The sequence below is a fragment of the Pleurodeles waltl genome, chromosome 8 (genome assembly GCF_031143425.1).
Source record: "Pleurodeles waltl isolate 20211129_DDA chromosome 8, aPleWal1.hap1.20221129, whole genome shotgun sequence".
Taxonomy (NCBI): Eukaryota; Metazoa; Chordata; class Amphibia; order Caudata; family Salamandridae; genus Pleurodeles; species Pleurodeles waltl.
In genome coordinates, this window is record NC_090447.1 from 122270426 (window position 1) to 122290306 (window position 19881).

Sequence of the window (19881 nt, forward strand, 5' to 3'; positions counted from 1 at the left end):
TCTCACCTCAGTCATCATACTACATTAACTATAACTCATGCCTTCTCAATGCATTGGTTAGACCCTTGCATGTGACATTACTTATAACATGTGAAATCATGGCTTTCATAAAAACACTTATCACATCTCAATTGAGATGATTTTCTGAACACACTGCATGATGTAGTCATGAGCTATAGTTAAAGTATTATGATGCGTAAAGTATAATAGTGTATTAGTGTGCCATAGAGTAGAGTGGTGTGCAGTGGGTTATAGTGTAGTTGCGTAGCATACAGTTGAGGAAACTCTTATAAATTGGTGTGGTCTCCCATGCAGTAGAGTAGAAGGCTGTATCGTACAGTATGTTAAAAAGTGAGTCATTGTTCTAAAAAGTTGTGGAAGCACTACTATAGACATGTAAGTTAATCAGCAAAGAAATTAGAAGCTGAGGTTTCTGTTTTGGGGGTGTAAGAAGTCACATAACAATTGACCATGGTAATAATTAGTTGCAATGAATAACTACTTAGCAATGGGTGTACAACTACAGAAACATTTTCAGCATATTATTAATGGCATAATTTTTTAATTTCTTCTACAGGAGCGCCTTGCCCAGCTGGCACTGGAGGATGCTGAGCGACAAGTGAGAGAGAAAGAAGAAGCCCGTCGGAAGAAGGAACTATTGGACAAGATGGAAAAAGCTCGAAATGAGCCAGTTAATGACTCTGAAATGGTGGACAAGATGTTTGGATTTCTGGGAACAACTTCCTCCTTGCCAGGTCAGGAGGGCCAGGCACCAACTGGATTTGAGGTATAGAATGAGTTTGATGGTTTTTGGTTCACTCTCCTGATTAACTGCGTTTGATACATTTTCAGGAATTGTATTGTCACCGCAATATACATTTGTAAGTAAACTAAAGTTGGACTTACAATTGATATGCTTTAATCACTCATATTTTATATTTCTCTTATACATCATTGTAAGGCTGGTTTACATACATGATAACAATGTGAGAGTGTACCAAAAAACTTTAAGTATAGACTAAGAAGTATTGGTGCAAAATTAAATTTATGTAGGGTGGCAAATAGAAACCTCTTTTAAATGCAAATGTTTTTATAGAATGCATCCAATTTAGGCTTCATGAAAATGTTACACTTGTCATACAACCTTAGCACTAACTCAGTTGCACTATTATAAATCAGGCCTTACATGAAAGCAGTAAATAAGTGTAATTGTAGATGTTGGCTGTTTGTGTTTCATGCATTAAAACTTCCTAAGAGTTAGTTTACCATTAATATTTTTTCAATTTGAGGAATAATGTCCAGGACATGTTATATCTTCTGTTCAGCCAATTCTTATATACATTTTCCCATTCCTAAACAGGTTATATAGATTGCCATATTTTAGGACATTATCAAAACTCGCATGGAAATTTACTCAAATTGTAGTTTCGTATACCTTCTTCTGTTGGCCTATACCTACCAGTAGAGTTTGTCAGTTTCAGGGGGGTAAAAATAGTGGATATGAACTGGTACATGGAATTTATTTTTTTAATTCTGGAAGATATTTTTCTAGGTGAAGAAACCTCTTTGAGATATGGGTGTATGCATTTCTTTTGACTCCCTGCAAACATACGTTATGTTACAAGATTGTTTGAGCACTTTAATACCTGTCTAGGCATCCTGATGCTAGATCTTAGACCTTCAAAGGAGTCAGTGATCAGAATCTATTGTGAGTAGAGGCAGGTGTTTAATTCCTTATGGCAGCATAGTTAATCCTACAATTCCTGTAATATGACTGGAAGTGAGTTCTACAGTTTGACAGCTGTGACAGAAATAGACTTACCTCCAATGTCCTATTTGAAGCTGGGAGCCACCACTAAGGGGTTTTCACTGGATCTAAGATTTCTACTTGGAGAGTAGTGACTATGGGCCAGATGTAGGTATATTCCAATTTACAATTTGCAAATTGCGAGTCAGAGCGACTCGCAATCTGCGAGTCGCAAATTAGAATGTAGGATGGTGTCCCTGACACCATCTGCGACTCGCAAGGGGGTCGCAAAGGCCCACCTCATTAATATTAATGAGGTAGGTCGCAATTTACGACCCCCTTGAGACTCGTGGCACTAACAGCGATGGTGACCTGCTGGAGACCGCAGACCACCATGTCTGTGACTGCTTTTAAATAAAGCAGTTTTTTTTTTTTTGTAATGCAGCCCGTTTTCCTTAAAGGAAAACGAGATGCATTACAAAACTAAAAAATGAAACTTTTCATTTTTTGCCTGCTCTGAAAGATTTTTTGCAGTTCCATTCACAAAGGGGAAGGGGTCCCATTGGGACCCCTTCCCTTTTGCGAATGGGTTACCACCCATTTCAAATGGGTGCAAACTGCGAATGCTTTGCGACCGCGTTCGTGGTCACAAAGCAATCTGACATTGCACTGCTACTCACAATTAGGGCTCCCCTTCCTAATTGTGACTCGCAAACCCATTTTGCGATTACCGAATCGCAAAAGGGGTTTTGTGCATTGCAAACTGCAGTTTGCACGTCGCAAACAGCGAAATTCGCTGTTTGCGACGTACAAACTGTTTGCTACATCTGGCCCCAAATTTCTACTAGAAATATCTGAGCCCCAAATCATAGTAAGCCCTATGTACACGACACAGTGATTTAAAGTTAATCTTTTCAGCAAGTGCCAGCTAGTGCAGAGAATCTAGCTCAGCAGCTGAAGAGACATGTTGTGGCAGACCTAGCACAAACTGGCTGCAGCATTTTCATGTCTGGAACCTTGTAACAAGTCTCTAGAGAAAGCCCAAAAAGAGAGCTTGTAGGGGTCCAGTTGACTCATAAAGGTCTCCTGGACCACTGCTGGATGTACAGAGAATGGGAGAAGTGTCATGTGTGCAGCGCACGGAGCAGGAGAAAACAGGTGGCAGGACGGTGATTAACATGTTTGGAGAGAGAGAGTTGTAAGGGCTATACAAAATGTTGTTAATGAATACCCACAATTCTTTGTCTTCTGGGTATTCAGAAAATGTGTGTGGTGATCTCCACAGATACAGTGGTACCTTCCCTTTTCCTGCCCATAACGCAATGTTATGTTGATCATGAAAATCTGGAAGTGTAGAAATTGGCAGACAGTTCACCTCTATTGACTTGCATTGCAGGATCTGGAACGCACACAGAGCCAGCGGGACATGGAAGAGGATGATCTCGATGCAGCCTTGCCAATGCCAGAAGAAGAGGAAGAAGATCTCTCGGAGTATAAGTTTGCCAAGTTTGCAGCCACATATTTCCAGGGCACAACCACACACACATACATCCGCCGGCCCCTGAAGCAGCCAGTGCTTTACCATGAGGATGAGGGGGACCAGCTGGTAAGCAGCGTGATCCTTTCGTGTAGCAAAGGTGCCATGGTCCGTGATGCAAGAAAGAACTAGGCTATCCCCAAATTTTGTAGTAACATACAGCTATATTTGGGGTCCACTAGGCCCCTTTCACCATCTGACCCTTGTGTCACTGCACCAACTCCATTATTGACAGCTGTGCTCCTGGTGTCATCACTTGGCAGTTTGGTAACATATGGTCTAATTATGTAACAGAAGATCTGCATGTCACTTCATCATAATGTATTATTTTGTAAGAGCCTGTCATAGGATTGCAGCACCACTCTTGAACATCTGCAGTTCAGTTATGATTGTAAAACTGCACAACTGCCTGGACTTGCTCACTACATTGGATCATTATGTCCTTCAGTGTTACATCTCACGTGATTTTCCTGGGTGGATGGAAGGTTTGTTACTGGAGCATGTAGTGAATGATGTTCTCCAAAATGTGTTTTTACACCACAGCTAATGTTGATTTCAGGCATTTATTGGAGATTCATTTACTGATAGACCTGATTTCCCTTATAAATTCATTCTATTTTTTTACGTTTTCTACATAACAGACATGACTTGGCACAGTAGTTGATTATTCATATTTTGAAGTTTATCATTGACAAGACAGGACTTGTTCTGCCATGGTTTTCTTATTGCCGTTGCAAAAGACCCATTGTGCAGCTAACTGTAACTGACCAGATCAGGGTGGGGTTGGATTTATTTTGTGACCATAGCAGCACTTCAGCTATGTCTTTTTAGGAGAGTACATATATACCTGTTCTTTGGGAATACGAAGACTACATTTCCATTATGACAAGAGATCGGTGATAATGGTGTATTTTGATCAGATCTTGACCCATTCATGCCTGTGCAGGAAGCAGAGAAGTCCTACCAATGTGGGGATTCAATTGCAAGATCTTGGACAAGGGTCTTAGAGTGTTTGAAACAGTGGCCCTCATTACGAGTTTCCCGGCTTTAGGTGAGGTAAAGGGTTGAAATATGCCAATCTCTACAAATCTAAATACGGTGTTTACCAGTTATTTCCCCTGCAATTGGGATTAACACATACGGAAATACCAGGTAAATTTTTTCATGTTTTCCCCCCTTTCAGAAAAAATAGCAAACCCATCTCTCATTCCATTTGCCATCTATAGGAGCAGGTAGTAAATGTGCATGGGCGCTGTTTAAAGGGCTATGGTGCAGGTGACGAAGGCATGAGGAAGGATAAGTAGGTGATGGTAGAGGCATTTGATGCCCCCTGTTGTGCATGAGGAGGGCGGACTGGCCCAGGCACAACAACCAGTGCTGTTCCCACAGCACTGTGAACAGCTCTGGGTCCAGTGTTTCTGAGCCTGGGATTACAAAGTCTGGAGTTTTCAGACCCATTAATCCTACACCCTGAAAACCCAGGCTACTGAAAATGGCCTGGAGTGATAACACCCCTGGGTAAGTAATTGTGTAAGGCTGTAGTCTCATATAATGGTGGAATGTGTACTGTGTAGGTATCTACACTGCCAGGATAGGGACATGACAAACCACAGAATTAAATAAACTGTGGAGCCATCCCAGTTGCCTGGGCAATGGACTGCCATTCTGTAGGAAGTAATTCATCCCATATCAGTTGATCTAAAGTTTAATTTACAACATAATAACATTTTGTTTTCTATGTACCAAACTGTTTGTAAAAAAACAAGCCACACTAAAAGCGATTGCACCTTTTGTGTCAGATTTCAACAACCGCAAGGCCTGTTTATGCTGTACAGCTTGCAGCAAACAGCTTTTTTGTTGGACCATGTATAATGGACAGAAGAAGAGATAATATGCCTCAGTTCCTGTCTATGAAACACATCCTGGACAACAGTGAGGGAGCAATGGAGAGGTGGAAGCTGACCAATTACTTGTAAAACCTCTAAGAGGCAGAATTCCACATCTCATTTTATGTTTGACCGAATAAGGAGTAATTTAATCTCAAAACGTTTTAAACTTTGGAACATATTTAATGTCCAAAAAATGATTAGTGATACATCTGGCTTTCACTGACTGACTCCAGGACTCCTTCACATACGACCAAAAGCATGAATTTAGAAGACTACAAGAACCCCTAGTAATTGTGGTAGGTTCAACCCACAATTCTTGGAGTCCAGGCATCATAAACCAAGATTCCACATGCTTAAGCCACATTGTTGTGCAATGATAGTCAATAACTACAAGCTTTTGTAAGCACTTTCTATAGATGGCTAATTCCTCTGTATACCCAGTTATGCACCAGTATAAGAGTGGTCTGAGCTTAAGTACATCTGCAATAGCTTTAAAACCCATATCTAAGTGAAGGGGTGGTGTGGTGGTAATACAAGGTAGATTTCTCAGAGTTTTTAGAAATGTATTCTCAGCATAGGAAAGACCAACAACATTACCGAAGTCCCATAGATCAGCACCATAGGTTGCTGCCGCTTTGGTATTTGCTTTGGTAGACCTCCAGTGCTTGTGATATTAATCTAGCAGTTGTTGATTTAAAGTGCTTTAGTACAGTTGATGTACAATATTGGGAGTACTATCTGGCTCTTAGAAATTTGTTGGTATCAGGACAAAACAACATCCTTTTTCGAGATTTTCACCACAAGATAGTCAAAATGAGGTACTCTTTCTATCACTGTCTCACAGGCAATAAATGCTGCTGCAACTTATAAGGATTATATACTTGGCTTTCTCAAAGTTTAATTTAAGACCTCGAACATCACAGTAGCTCACAGATTGATCTAGAAGGGATTGAGACCCATTATAGTTTTGAATACGAGCATCGTATTGTCAGCACATACGAGAGTAGCCATTTTAGGAGAATAATTATTACAGGTATTAAGATAGTCAATGGCACTATTAATGTAAAGTGAGAGAGGGTTGGTACTAAAACTCATCCTTGTTTAACCCCTTAGTTAGTTGAAATGCGGTCAGTGGGGTGCTCATCCTTCACCCGTCTAACTTGGCCATAGTGTTTTTCTGGAGTCTAATGAGAGTGTCCAAGATTTTACCTGGGACACCAATTTCCTTTAATACTGTCCATAGCTTAGCCCTGGGAATCATGTCAAATGCTGCCCGTAGATCGACAAAGGCAAAACACAGATCCCCACATTCTATTTTGACCTTTTTTCCAGTAAATAAGGGGACAGTTAAATATTTGATCTGTCATACTTACTTGTAAGTAAATAAGGGGAAAGTTGAATATTTGATCTGTCATACTTACTTGTATGCTTACATATTGCTTGTAAATGGGTAAGGATAAAATCCACTAACACCCAGTCATGAAACTTACTGTGCAATTGTCTGCAAAATATTTTTTTCAGAATCTCGATTATGCTACTAGGGCAGCAGTGAGCAGGGTCCTACTTTTTCTCCTTTTTATAGACGGGGACAATTATTGGGCCCCTACAACTGTCTGAGAGATCAGCCCCTGACACTATTGCATTTGAGACTTCAATAGACTCAGAATGGAAATTATCCCAATGGATTTTCTCAGGGCCTGGTCCTTTGCTGCACTGAACCAAACCTATTGTCATATACATATTTAGCAAACTGAACTCAAGATTTTCTTCTGAAGTAGTTGCCTCAAAAAGATTTTCTACAGGGGCTATATTTTGCTTCAAGGAATATAGATCTCCAAAGTGTTTCATCCCTGATGGTGGTCGGCTATGACAATCTGACTTAGAATGTTTCTGAGTGAGCTATAGATAATAAAAAGTTTAATTTCTTCCCCTCTATCAGTAAACAATGATAAGCCTATGATACCCCTTGAATCAGTACTCATTTGCATAAACGTGCAGCCTGGGAAATAATCCTCCTGCGGGATGGCCTACTCCCTTGTTGAGATATTTCTAAACTAAAGTTAATGAAACCTGGAAGAGGCGTGTATCAGGCTGGTCAATAAATTCCCCCAAGTCAGTCATTTTAGAATTAAAGCCGGCTACATTCCATGGCAAAGGTTTGATATTGGCCTTATCAATCCAGACCTGTTCTCTTTGAGTGCCCTTTGAGGATCCAACACCTAGAGTAGAATTACTGGCTAGAACAGGAATCTCATTAAAGTGTGGGTCTGTTGAGGTTAAATCTGCAGCATCCCAGGTGCTTGCCTCTGGGAGAGCTGGGGAGATGTGTCACTCTATTTGTGAAAAGTAATTTTCAATGGCACTGCTACTGTTTCCCTGTTGAAGTGGGTGGAAAGTTGTGGAATGCCAATCTTTTGGAGCCACCGCTACTGGGCGGTATTGCATTTGAATATGAATGTTGGAGCTAGATGCAGAACAGGTATCCAAAGACACCAATTTATCCGCATAAGAGGCTTTTTTAAAGAATCATTTGAATATAATCATAGCCATAGATGGATGGCATTTGGCCATTACAATATCAGAACAAATCCAGGAGTAACAGAAGATAGCCTTATTTATCTAAGATGCTACTTCCTCATGTGACCTACTGGGAAGCTTTGGAACATGGACCATATAGACAAAACCTCCCTAAAGCGAAGATAGTTTGTTAGAGATATAGGGGTATGCTCATTTTCCATATGCCTTCCTACTGAAATGTGCCTACGGCCTTCCAGTGGGTAGTTCTGGGTCTCACTTTATTTTTCATTGAGGCAAAATCGGGCCTAGTAATTAATATATGGTAAATTAAATATCTAGTAAAATCGATTCGTATGTGTAGTTTGTTTCTAGACCCAGACTGAGAATCTCTTTTGGTTGGGACTGTTGAATTATACAAATGACTTTCACCAGTGACATTAGGCAAATCAATCAATCAGGAATTTGTAAAGCGCACTACTCACCCATGAGGGTCTCAAGGCGCTGAGGAGGTGAGAGGGAAGGGGGCGGTGCTGCTACTGCTCGAACAGCCAGGTCTTGAGAAGTTTCCTGAAGGTAAGGTGGTCTTTGGTCTGGCGCAGGTGAGTGGGAAGAGTGTTCCACGTTTTGGCGGCATTGTGCGAGAAAGATCTACCGCCGGTTGTAGTTCTCTGGATGCGTGGGACGGTTGCAAGGGCGAGATCGGCGGAGCGGAGATGCGGGGTCGGGGTGTAGAAGAAGAGTCATCTGTTGAGATATTCTGGTCCGGTGTTGTGCAGTGCTTTGTGAGCGTGGTTGAGGAGTTTGAAGGTGATTCTCTTTTTGACTGGGAGCCAGTGCTGGCTTTTCACGTGGTCTGTGATGTGGCAGTGGCGGGAGGTGTCCAGGATGAGGCGTGCGGAGGCGTTCTGGATGCGTTGCAGCCTCTTCTGGAGTTTGCCCGTGGTTCCTGCATAGGGGGCATTGCCGTAGTCCAGCTTGCTGCTTACGAGGGCTTGGGTGACTGTTCTTCTGGCAAACACAACTTGGCCTTGTTAATTGGGCCAGAATTAAACTTTGGAATTGCTTGACTTTGATTGTGCAGGGCTGTTAACCACTAATACATTGACCACTTTGTTTGCATCTAATATTTCAGCACTTAAAGTCTCCACTTTGTCTGCAAGTTGCTTCAAGCACTAAAAGTCTCTACTTTGGCGGCATGTTGCTTCACATAGATCATCTGCTTGTGAGTCAGTAAAATTTGTGTTTACCGCAGAAAAAGTGTGTTTCTGTGCTAATGAGCCCTTACCGCTACTACTACCAGAGAGAAGTCAGCAGTTTGTACTGCAGTCAGTACCTTATGAACATGTTTATCTGAGCCTTTCATCAAAAAAATATCAGGTACCCTTGACTTCCCAGATGCAGATTTGCTAGATTTCTCCTGACTTATAATTGTTTCAACTTCCTCTATCAAATCATCAATATCTATAACAATACAAGTACTCACTCTGTGTTTTTCCACTGCTCGGGCCTTTGGGGGCTTCAATGGCTTTCCTTATGGCCATAATCTTGGAAACAGTAGGTCAAAGAACTGATCAAATTGGGGTTAAATAACCCAACACTGGCCATTTGCTAAGAAAAGCAAGTAGAACTCTTTTAAGGACAAAAAATGGCACTCAGAGCCACCACATGAATGCAGACTAATATGCACCCAGTTCCAAAGCAAAATTATATACCCAGGCATGAGTAATAAACCAAAGGGCAAGGGACAGCCCTGCCTCTTCTGGCCTATGACTGGTAAAGACAGGCCTGCCTTTGACCTGGGTTTTGTCCGGGCGCATCCCGCTCACTTTCCATACAGCCGTTATGATCCAGGCATATTGTAGTACTTTCTGGGCTGGAGTCCCGCTCCTCTCCTGGGGCTTCCTAGGGTTTGGAGTCCCCAGTAGGTGCATGATGTCCCACACAGCAGGAATGATCCAGGAGCTTTGTGGCGCTGTCTGGGCTGGCTGGGGAGTCGCACCCCTCTCCCAGGTCTTCCAGGGGCTTGGAGTCCCCCACCAGGTGTGTGATGAATGATCCTGGTGCATGCTATCCTGCACAGTAGGAATGATCCATGCGCCTTGTGTCTGGACTGGAGCCCCATCCCTCTGCTGGGCCTTCCTAGGGCTTGGAGTCCCCCACTAGGAGCATGATCAGACTTCCATTTTCTGTTGCTTATAAACCATGACCAAGTACATTTTTGCTTTTTTTCCTTCATGATGCGAATAGTCCTTCTAAGACATAGTTTGCTTTCCTTGTGCATAGTGATCAAAGTAGAGACACACACTGCTCTAAATATAGTTAATTTATTCTGTAGGAATCAGTGGAACACTACAGAACACCTGCATATTCTCAGTGACACAGATTACACAGGAAGAAGCCAAATTGGCAGGTTTGGTGAAGACTGAACTATGGGCCCTAAGGTGGGTTGCAAAACAGTAGGTTGTTTTTGCACACCATCTGCTGTGCAGCCCCCTTCATTTTGCTCTATACCTGATGTACTAATCAGTCGCATTGCAAAATGTCCATTCACAGGGAGTCACAAAACCCATGCCTCCCTAGTATTTATGAGGCTGGAGTCCATTTGTGACTTGCTGTTAATACAGGAAAGGAGGACTGCGAGAGCTCGCAGACATCTGTCCGTGTATTCACATTTGTTGAATGCCGCTATTTTTGTGAAGCAGTAGGGACAGGAGCTGCTTCAAGAATAAAAGTTAGCTTTAAGTGAGTGACATCAGTGAGAGCATGCAGTTTTCCCTGGCACCACTGTTAGCTTTCCTGATGCCACACGCTAACATTCACAATGTAAAAGCTGTTCCACAAGAATCAGCTTCCACTTGGCAAACGGGACACCATCCCACTTAGAGAATCTATATCAGGTCAACATTTTTCAACTGTAGTTGCAAACCATTACCACATTATGGGGGTCATTCTGACCCTGGCGGTAAAAACCGCCAGGGCCAACGACCGCAGGAGCACCGCCAACAGGCTGGCGGTGCTCCCATGGGCATTCTGACCGCGGCAGTACAGCCGCGGTCAGAAACGGAAAACCGGCGGTGCACCGCCGGTTTCCCGCTGCCCTGGGGAATCCTCAAGCTGCGCCGCCATGGGGATTCCGAGCCCCATACCGCCATCCTGTTCCTGGCGGTTTTGGCCGCCAGGAAGAGGATGGCGGTATGGGGTGTCATGGGGCCCCTGGGGGCCCCTGCAGTGCCCATGCCAATGGCATGGGCACTGCAGGGGCCCCCGTAACAGGGCCCCACAAAGATTTTCAGTGTCTGCCATGCAGACACTGAAAATCGCGACGGGTGCTACTGCACCCGTCGCACCCCTTCCACTCCGCCGGCTCCATTCGGAGCCGGCATCCTCATGGAAGGGTGTTTCCCACTGGGCTGGCGGGCGGCCTTCTGGCGGTCGCACGCCAGCCCAGCGGGAAACTCAGAATAACCGCGGCGGTCTTTTGACCGCGCAGCGGTATGCTGCCGGCGGGACTTTGGCGGGCGGCCTCCGCCGCCCGCCAAGGTCAGAATGAGGGCCTATATTGCAGTTCTGTAGGAAGCAGGAGACGTCCTTTTCACTCCTCACCCTTCTACCAAAACTCAATGAGTCGCAAACGGCGATTTGTGAGCCGGAAAGTCATGTTCCACTCGAAAGAAGTCCTTTGTGCATTACAACTTACCACAAAGTCTACGATTTATGAATGACAGGCTTTGAGACTGCATTAGGGCTTGGTACATTTGGTCCCAAATGAGTGGATCTCTTCTTCAGAAAAGTACCAAAAGTTATTCTGTGAGCAATACTGAATTGATATAGGTAATGTTTTTAGCTCTGTGCTGGTTGATGTCCGCTGTTCTGCTACTACAGTCTGCTTGTATACACCCATGTCCTCTGAGGAGTTACAGCATCCAATTTGTCTTTTCAGTAGCACAATAGGAAAGATTAAAGCTAATAATCTGAATTACCTTAAAGCAATGAATAGGCGTAGTGCCCGAGGCTCTCAGTGAATCGTGCAATCATGCTATCTGAAATTTTGATATTGTGAACTGTGCAGCACACATCAGTACATTTGCTCTTCTGTTGCCAGAATGGTTTTCAGTCTCTGCTTCATCTGTATTTTTAGGCTGCTCTTGCTGTCTGGATTACTATTCTACGTTTCATGGGAGATTTGCCAGAACCAAAATATCATACAGCTATGAGTGACGGAAGCGAGAAGATTCCAGTAATGACGAAAATCTATGAAACTCTGGGGAAGAAAACCTATAAAAAAGAGCTGCAGGCTCTGCAAGGGGAAGGGGAGGTTAGTATCAAACCTTATATGTTTCACTTTGTAAAACAACCTCCTTGTGTAGCTGACAGAGGATAAGTCCTTCAATTTCTTTCTTTTCAGAGCGCTCTTTTAGATGCACACAAGAAGAACAGTGTGCGGCATAAACTGGTCTCTCTGACACTCAAAAAAAAGTCCAAACTGACAGAGGAGGTGAGAAAAACTGTTTTCCAGATTTATGTCCAATATTTTCATCAAACAGTAGTTGATCATCAGCTCTGGCTCGTCAGACAGTGCATGAACAGAATCCATCTATCTCCCCAGTATCTCTCTAATGCAATAAATCGTTGTGTCTATTAATAAAGGCTAAACTAGCATGAACAAGATAACAGAATTGTACCACTCTGGTGTATATTTTCTTCACAAGTAGCATCTCCTAGTCACCCAGCAGGTCAGTGAAGTAGAAAATGTGTGTTATACTTAAAAATGTTGATGCAGGACCCAATCTTCCAAAAAGAGCCACATCTCTTCAATCACAGCCACATCTCTTCAGTCAGTGCATTCTTAGAAGTTATGGATGCCTATTTGCTCTACCTTGTCAAATTCCTGTATTGAGATGTGTGTGAGCATGACAGTGTTAGTTGTGCCCACTGTTAGGTCTGTGGTTGGCGGTTTCTAAGAGGTGCTCATATTTTGATTTAATGAATTCTACAGCAAGAATAGTTCACCAAATCCAACACAACTGGAAATGCTCAACTCCTGCCCATGTAATCATATTTCCCTTTTCAATCAGATATAAACTGGAAACTGCTCTCTGTCCCAGTTTCCCACTCCTTTCAGCCCAGAATAGTACATTGGGATCTTCATTCTCCCTTATAGCCTCTGGGATGTCTCACACATTGTTATCATTCACTTACACTTCCTGTTCCTGACCCAATCCCTTTGTGATCATGTCTCATCCTGCCTGCTATGTGCCCCACCGCCTGCTATCCTTTCATTTTCATTGTTAACCTATCCTATGTCCTCTGTCACTTCTGTGTACTCCTTCTCCCTCCCCTTTGTCCTCCATCCTGCCCTTCCCCTCACTTGTAACCTTCCTTTCAGCTCCTTAACATTATTCAGTTTGTCCATTCAGTGCTACTCCTCTGGTCTACCTCTCTACTCCCTTTTGAACAACTGTGCTTTTTTGTAGCATCTAATTGTTTTAGTGTTTTTAGTTTCATTTTTTTTTTTTGGAAGGCTCCTACTCTACATCATTGTTTTACTTGTAAAGTGCACTGATACTCTGTCTGGGTTGAGTTGTGCTATTTACAAATATGAAATAAATCAAGAAATAAAATCTCTTGAATCTGATCTCTAGAGGATGTGATGGACCCCTGTACTTAGAGGCTGGGGTGGGATACAGTAAAATGGGGCTTTTGTTATTAGGGAGGTAGGCACGTGTATCAGAGGTACAGGGAGGGTTATGGGTACAATTAAGGGGCTATTAGTTGTGGGTATCCACAATTCCTGACACATGTAGTTAATGTCTTAACAGGCAGGGATATATTACCTTTACATTTGTTTTGGAGTTATGAGTAAATGTTGCCCAGTGTGCAGTGTTTTCATTTCCCTCCTGAATTTCAGGAGGAGGGTGCAGGTCTAAATGTTAGGACATGCAAAAGTTTGGATTTTAGATTGACATGGTCTACCTGTGTCCCTTTTCCTTACTGCAGCAGGCAAAAGTTTTGGATTTGGGGCTTGAAGCCATTTCCCACTCTAGGGTTATGCATAATTCACGTAATTTGCTTTTCATGCACCTAAATGAAATTTCAGGAAAATGACGTGTAATTACGCAAAATGTGAAACTCTCTTTTAGCGCTATATTTTAGCATGAAATGTGTCCTTGCGTGAAGCACTCCCATGCTATAACGTTGCAGTGAACAGCACCATAATTATACACCTAGCATAACTGTGTAATTTTAGGAATTTCAAAGTGTAGTTTGAAATTCTCTAAAATGATGCAAATTATGCAGGCATACTTTAAATTTTGCCTGGGTCTCCTCTGTCTCCTTTTTCATTGGAATCCATCTATGATGATAAGCGTCTCTGACAAGTAGGGTAGATCTCTGGTTGTCCAGTACTTTTAAATTAAACTGTATTTTTGAAAATTTGTGTGTCATATTCTGTAACCAATGTAAGGTACAGTAATGTTATATCTTATTTGTTAGTTTCATGTGGCAGTCTGAAATACTATTTTCCTTTTGGTTACTGTGTAGTTGTGTAAGCATGTGCCTATATGTATGAGTTGGACCAAAGTCTGGAGAGAGGTGCTCAGTATGGATGGTTTGATCTTATGTAGAAGGTGCAGTTGAAATTAGTCTGTCTGTGCTTTTCTGTTTTGTGTGTGTGGTCGATATTGTTGTGATGTACTCTGTACCCTTATTGTGGGAAGGTAGGTTTTTTTTTATTACAGAGATGCAGGCACACCTCAGTAGTTAAGGGTGACACCTCATCTCATAATAAAACCCACTTTGCATCCTTAATAACTTTGTCCCCCCCCCCACCATCTGATCATTCTGTACCAAATTTGGAAGATCAAAAGCTTAGCAAGACATCAAGAGGTTGCCAGGTTTGGTGCAGATTGGTCAAACAGTTCAGACGTTATAAGGGGAAGTGCAAACTCATGTTTCATTTGCAAATAAAATGGGAATTTCCCTAGGTGTTTTCAATGTGTGCGTGTGGGTAAGCCTGAAACCACTGAACAAATGGTGAATGGTCACCAAACATTTCTGGCACATCTGCCTTTCTATCATTTATTCCTTTTTATTAGTTTTGTGAAACTCCATTAACCCTTTCAGATATATAAGCCAAAGAGTGAATGTTCCGTAAAAACATTTGAAAGTATGCATATGTTCCCACAACCTCATAGATTGCAGGCAATGGGAGCCCAGACTGGACAGTCTGGAGTAACCCACTGAATACTCACAAGGGTTTTCCTACCAATGGTCAAGAGCGTTGAGAAGAACACAGTGAATAAGAGAAAAGTAGCAGTATGGTGGGTTAGTAACGCTACACTGCTTGCTCATAAGTGGGAGCGGACGCTGCCCACCTATGACTATCTCTCCCTGGACTCTTTGAGTGGCAGAGGAGAGAAGAACATCAAAAAGGTCTTCAACCCCTAACTCTCCTTGTCACAGCCCCCATGACTTGCCCGAGGGTGAGGGAAGCTAATTCATTTCCTCCCCTGCCTTACCTAAGGAGTGGGGCAGAGAAAAATGCTGCCCTCCCTGCTTTGCCTTGTCCAAGGACAAGGGGGCTTTACACAAATGCCCTCACATAGCCCATGAGAGAGGGGGGCAAATGCCCCACTCCCACACCCTGCATTGCCTAAGTGCAAGGGCCCAACAATCTGCCCACCTTCCTCTTGGCCCTAGAGAAGTGGGGGAAATGCCCCTCTGCTCACTTGCCTTTCACAAGGAAGATGATTTAAATTCCTTTCCCCCTATCTTTGCACAAAGGCAAGAAAGAGTAACCCCAAGCCCCTTAGGCCCAGATTTATGAAAAGTGGCGTTGCACCTACTGCAGCGCCACCTTTCTTGCGCCACATAGCACCCTCCCTAATGCCGCCATGTGCGCGCCGTATTTAAAATACGGCGCACCATGGCAGTAGTCAGGTTGACTAGCGCCATCATTTTTAACGCTAGTCCGGTGCTTTGCAGGACTAGCATAATCAATTATGACACTAATCCTGCAAAGCACCCAGAGGCCCATTGAACACAATGGGAGCCCCTTTTTAATGCCTGCACTTAGCAGGTTTTAAAAAATGCAGATAAAAATGGCACAAAGGAATCTTATAGATTTCTGTGCGCGATTTTTACGGCCCCCAAGCGCCGGAACGCACCCCTTCCATACTTTATGCCTGGCCCAGTCATAATGTGGTGAAGGGGTTACAAACTGGCTCAAATCAAGCATTGCGCCACTTTGTAAATATGCCACGACATTTCTGTCCTTCCAACGCCACATTAGCGTAAAAAAAATTATGCTAATGTGGTGTTGGAATGGCGCTAGGCCACCATAAATCTGGGCCTTAGTCTTTTACCCAAGGGATGGGGGACTTTAAAAATAAGTGCTGGATGGTGCAACAATCAGTCTCCTCCAACTTGCCTAAGAGCAGAGGTGGGTTTGGCCACAACTGCCTCTTTCCTAGCCCATATGATGCTGCACACCACTAATAAGAGTCAACGGGCTTTTGCTCCTTGTTACCAATTGGCCTCAGGGTGCCAGAGTGCCTGGCAGCTGATCCTTTCCTCTGTGTCCCACCGTATTGTGTAGAGCATGCAGAACCAAATCAGCTGTCACATGTCCTACAAAGGGGGCACAGGGACTGGTGGCACATTCCCTAGCCCTCCATGTTGAGTCACAAGGGGGTGATGTGATTTTTTTTCAAGATTCCCTTGGCGAGGCAAGGGGGAATTGGGCCACACACATTTTGACCAGGTTCAGTTCTTGAAGTAAATTTGTCATTGTAGGTGTTTGGCCTACCTTGGCCTAGAAATCACATTCACCCTCCACAGTCAAGAAATAGCTCCTTTTTTATTAGCATTGGTTTCCCCATATTCGCCTTTCCAAATGTCTTCAAAACAGGTAAACTTTAACCCCTTCAGAAAATGTTCTGGCACAGTCTTGACAAAACGCTTACCTCACCTCCTGGTTGAGGTTATAAATTTACTAGTGCTCATTCCAGATATGCAGATAAGCAACAACCTGTTCCAATGCATGAATACATGTCCGGCCAGACGGACAGAATGGTAAGAACCACTGATCCTAGAGTACCTGCTCTGGCTACTGGACAAAGGAGATATCATTGTTTTATTGTGAACTCAGATAGCTAGTTTGTGATTTTTGTTTAATTTATATTTTATTTTATTGTAACACTTATATAGCATATTCATTGGTATTTGATGATTTACAATGAAACGTTCTAAGTTAACTGGTTTATATCATGATGAGGAGGAGGGTGACCATTATAGTAATTAAAAAATGTAAAGAACATTGGAGACCAGCATCAGAAATAAATCATCAGTGTGTGAAGGATTTTGGATAAAACTGAATCTTGCCTGCATATTGGTGAATGGCAACATCAGAGTTATGTTGGATCGGGCTAATGTGGATCTGGGCGGCGCTGGGATGGAGCTGTTGGAACGGCATAGCACGTGTTGGTAATTGAGGAGCAGTAGTCCCTAACAGCCAGGATCTATCAGTTAGGAAAGATTTGAACCAACCTACAACCTTGCTTCATTATTCCACAAGATGATTGAGTACTTGAATAAGTGTTTTATAGTCAATCATATGAAAGGCAAATGAGGGTTCGGTCAGTAAAATTAGTCTTGCGTCACCCTTGTCAAGTGCCCTGCGCCACCGGGAAAGGGCAGAAATGCACCATATTTACAAGATACGGTGCATTTCTGTCCTCTTCCCCTGCACTGGTGCTCAAAGGAGCTGCCTAGCGCCAACACAGGCACCCCTGCATCATAGTGCAACGGTGTCAGCATTGCATGGAATTATTATTTATGTGCAGTAACACACATAGATGTAGCAAATTGCCATTATTGATTGTTTATGTGCAGGAAGGCACACCTTCCTGCACATAAACAAACATTAATGGCGTTTTGCTCCTTCTATGTGTGCAGCAGAATGCAGCACACATAGGAAAAGCAAAAATGAGGAGAAATAAAAGTTTATCTCCTTGTTGCGCCACAGGGTGGTGTTAGTTTTTCGCGCTGCCTCAGGTTTACGATTTTTTGTAAATCTGGGGCAGTGTCAAAAACAATGGGTGTTGCATGGAAACGCCCACAGCAACACACATTGCACACCCCTCTTACACAGAAAACTGCGTCGGGCCATATTTACAAGGCGGCTTTAAACCACGCAAAGTGGCTTGGCGCTGCCTTGTAAATGTGGAAAAGGGCACGCTTAAAGTGTCGCTCCAGTGGCGCTGGTGGCTTGTAAATAAGCACTCTAGAGTGTTATTTTTTATTCTTTAGCTGGGTCTAAAACCAAACTGATTTTCAGCAGAGGATTGTCAGAAAGAAAAGAACTGACTTGGTTTGCAACAAACTTGCAATAAATTGACAAATAGTCCCCTTTAGTGCTGGATCTAGTTTTGCACTTTTGATGATGGTTCTGGGCAATTTATTTGTGATGACAGCAAGATGCAATGAAGAAGGGAAGATATTTTTAGCTACCACCGTGTCTTTAAATATGGAGCAATTGCCTTTGAATATTTTGGCTGCAATAGGGTCACATACATAATTGGTGGGTTCTAGGCTCTTGATAGAATCAGTTAGCTCTTCTGGAGTAATAAGGGTGAAGTATGCCCAAATGTGTGGAGATTTAGGAGGAGAATTCAAAGGTAGGAAAGTCAAATTGAAATTGACCCTGATTGAGTGGATTTTCTCTGTTAAATGGCAGCAAACCTCCTTGCATTTTGCTTTCATGTAGACCCTTGTATTCATTTCTACTGCAATTGAAACTTTTATGAGGTGCAAAGAGAGAGATATGGTGGCATTTGGTGTGACTTTTTTTGGGGGGAGTGTAGTAGGATCGAGCTGACAAAATGAGTTTAAATTGTTTACTAAGAGCTCCCAATCTGGATCAGTGTTGTGGCTGTTTCTGATTCCTCCATTAATTGGTAGTTATCTTGATAATTCTTATTGCCTGAGCGATAGACTCTGAAAACTATGGTTGCATGCTCTGAGCCTGCAATTCTGTGAACTGTAGATGGATCAGAAGATCAACTGATTTGGAAACAGCACAGATATATTCAGAGAACATCAGATTAACATCTGCAGAAGGAGTAATATTGCAAAGTTTTGGAAGAATGTGTTCCAGCATCGTTTGACGGCTGAGTTTTGTTATGGGGCAATGGGGCCTTTTTGCAGATTACAGGCTTAGGACAAGTTGGATTGAACATGGTGAGAATGTGAAAAGGAACTGAGAAGTGAGCAGACCTATCAATGGGAATGGTCAGTTTGCAGATTAAGGGACTACCCATCTCGAATTATGTGAGTTGTGTTCCATCTCTTTTTGTAAAATTGTGATATAACTCTGGCAATTTTTTTGCAGTTTTATAAAGTGCAAACTTGGCCCAGGGGCATTAGAGTACTTTATTTATAAGTCCACTAAACTACATTAAACAAGCGTAGATTTTTTTGGGTGGGTGGGTTGGGTGCAATAATGTGATCTGCTCAGAATCACAAGATGTTGAGCCAACGTCCAGACTCGAATCTGGTTCCCCAGTTTTAAAGTCTGCAGCTCTGGCCATTAGACCACATCTCCAAAGACTTTATTTAATGAAAGCTATGTTCTGTAGTTTAGCTGACAGAGTTATAGCAATGAAAAAGCTATTGGGTTAATATTCTTTGTTCATATGCCTACCCACCCACTTCCTACATGTAATAAAGCAAAGGGAGTTGGCAGAGTTCACTTGGTGTGTTGTTTACATGTGTTGTTTATCCAGTTGATAGGTTTTCTGCCTTCATATGTATGTTCAAACAGCTTATCGATTCAACAGGTGACAGGAGCCGCCTTCTAGCAATAAACACATTTGTTTCATGGTTGGTAGTTCATTAAAAAGACACCAGACAGAAATGTCCAAAACTTTATAAGGTCACATTGGAGCTAAATTAAAATAATAAAGATACGCAAACCAAGCCACATACTGGTCTCACATTCTCATTGCAATCTAAAAATGCTTGGTTGTGCTACCTTTTCTTGAACTAGCTCAGAATAATGTACCAATGTATTACGTGAATAAATGTTTGAAAGTCTCACAGATGACTTCTCATGGTAGTATTACACTGACACGGAAGTGTAAGAAGGTGCCTTTGGTGCCATTTTTTCACACATGAGAACATCTGTACTTTCT

At 42.7% G+C, this 19881-nt stretch overlaps 1 protein-coding gene across 1 annotated transcript in view; it reads left to right on the forward strand.

The window, feature by feature from the left end:
* The window catches only part of MYO7A (myosin VIIA), a 434990-nt gene that overhangs the window by 189397 nt on the left and 225712 nt on the right, over positions 1–19881 (forward strand). The window contains exons 23-26 of the mRNA XM_069203910.1: positions 578–787; positions 3144–3353; positions 11829–12005; positions 12096–12185. Of these exons, the coding sequence (XP_069060011.1) occupies positions 578–787; positions 3144–3353; positions 11829–12005; positions 12096–12185 (687 nt within the window). The remainder of the gene's footprint in view (positions 1–577; positions 788–3143; positions 3354–11828; positions 12006–12095; positions 12186–19881) is intronic.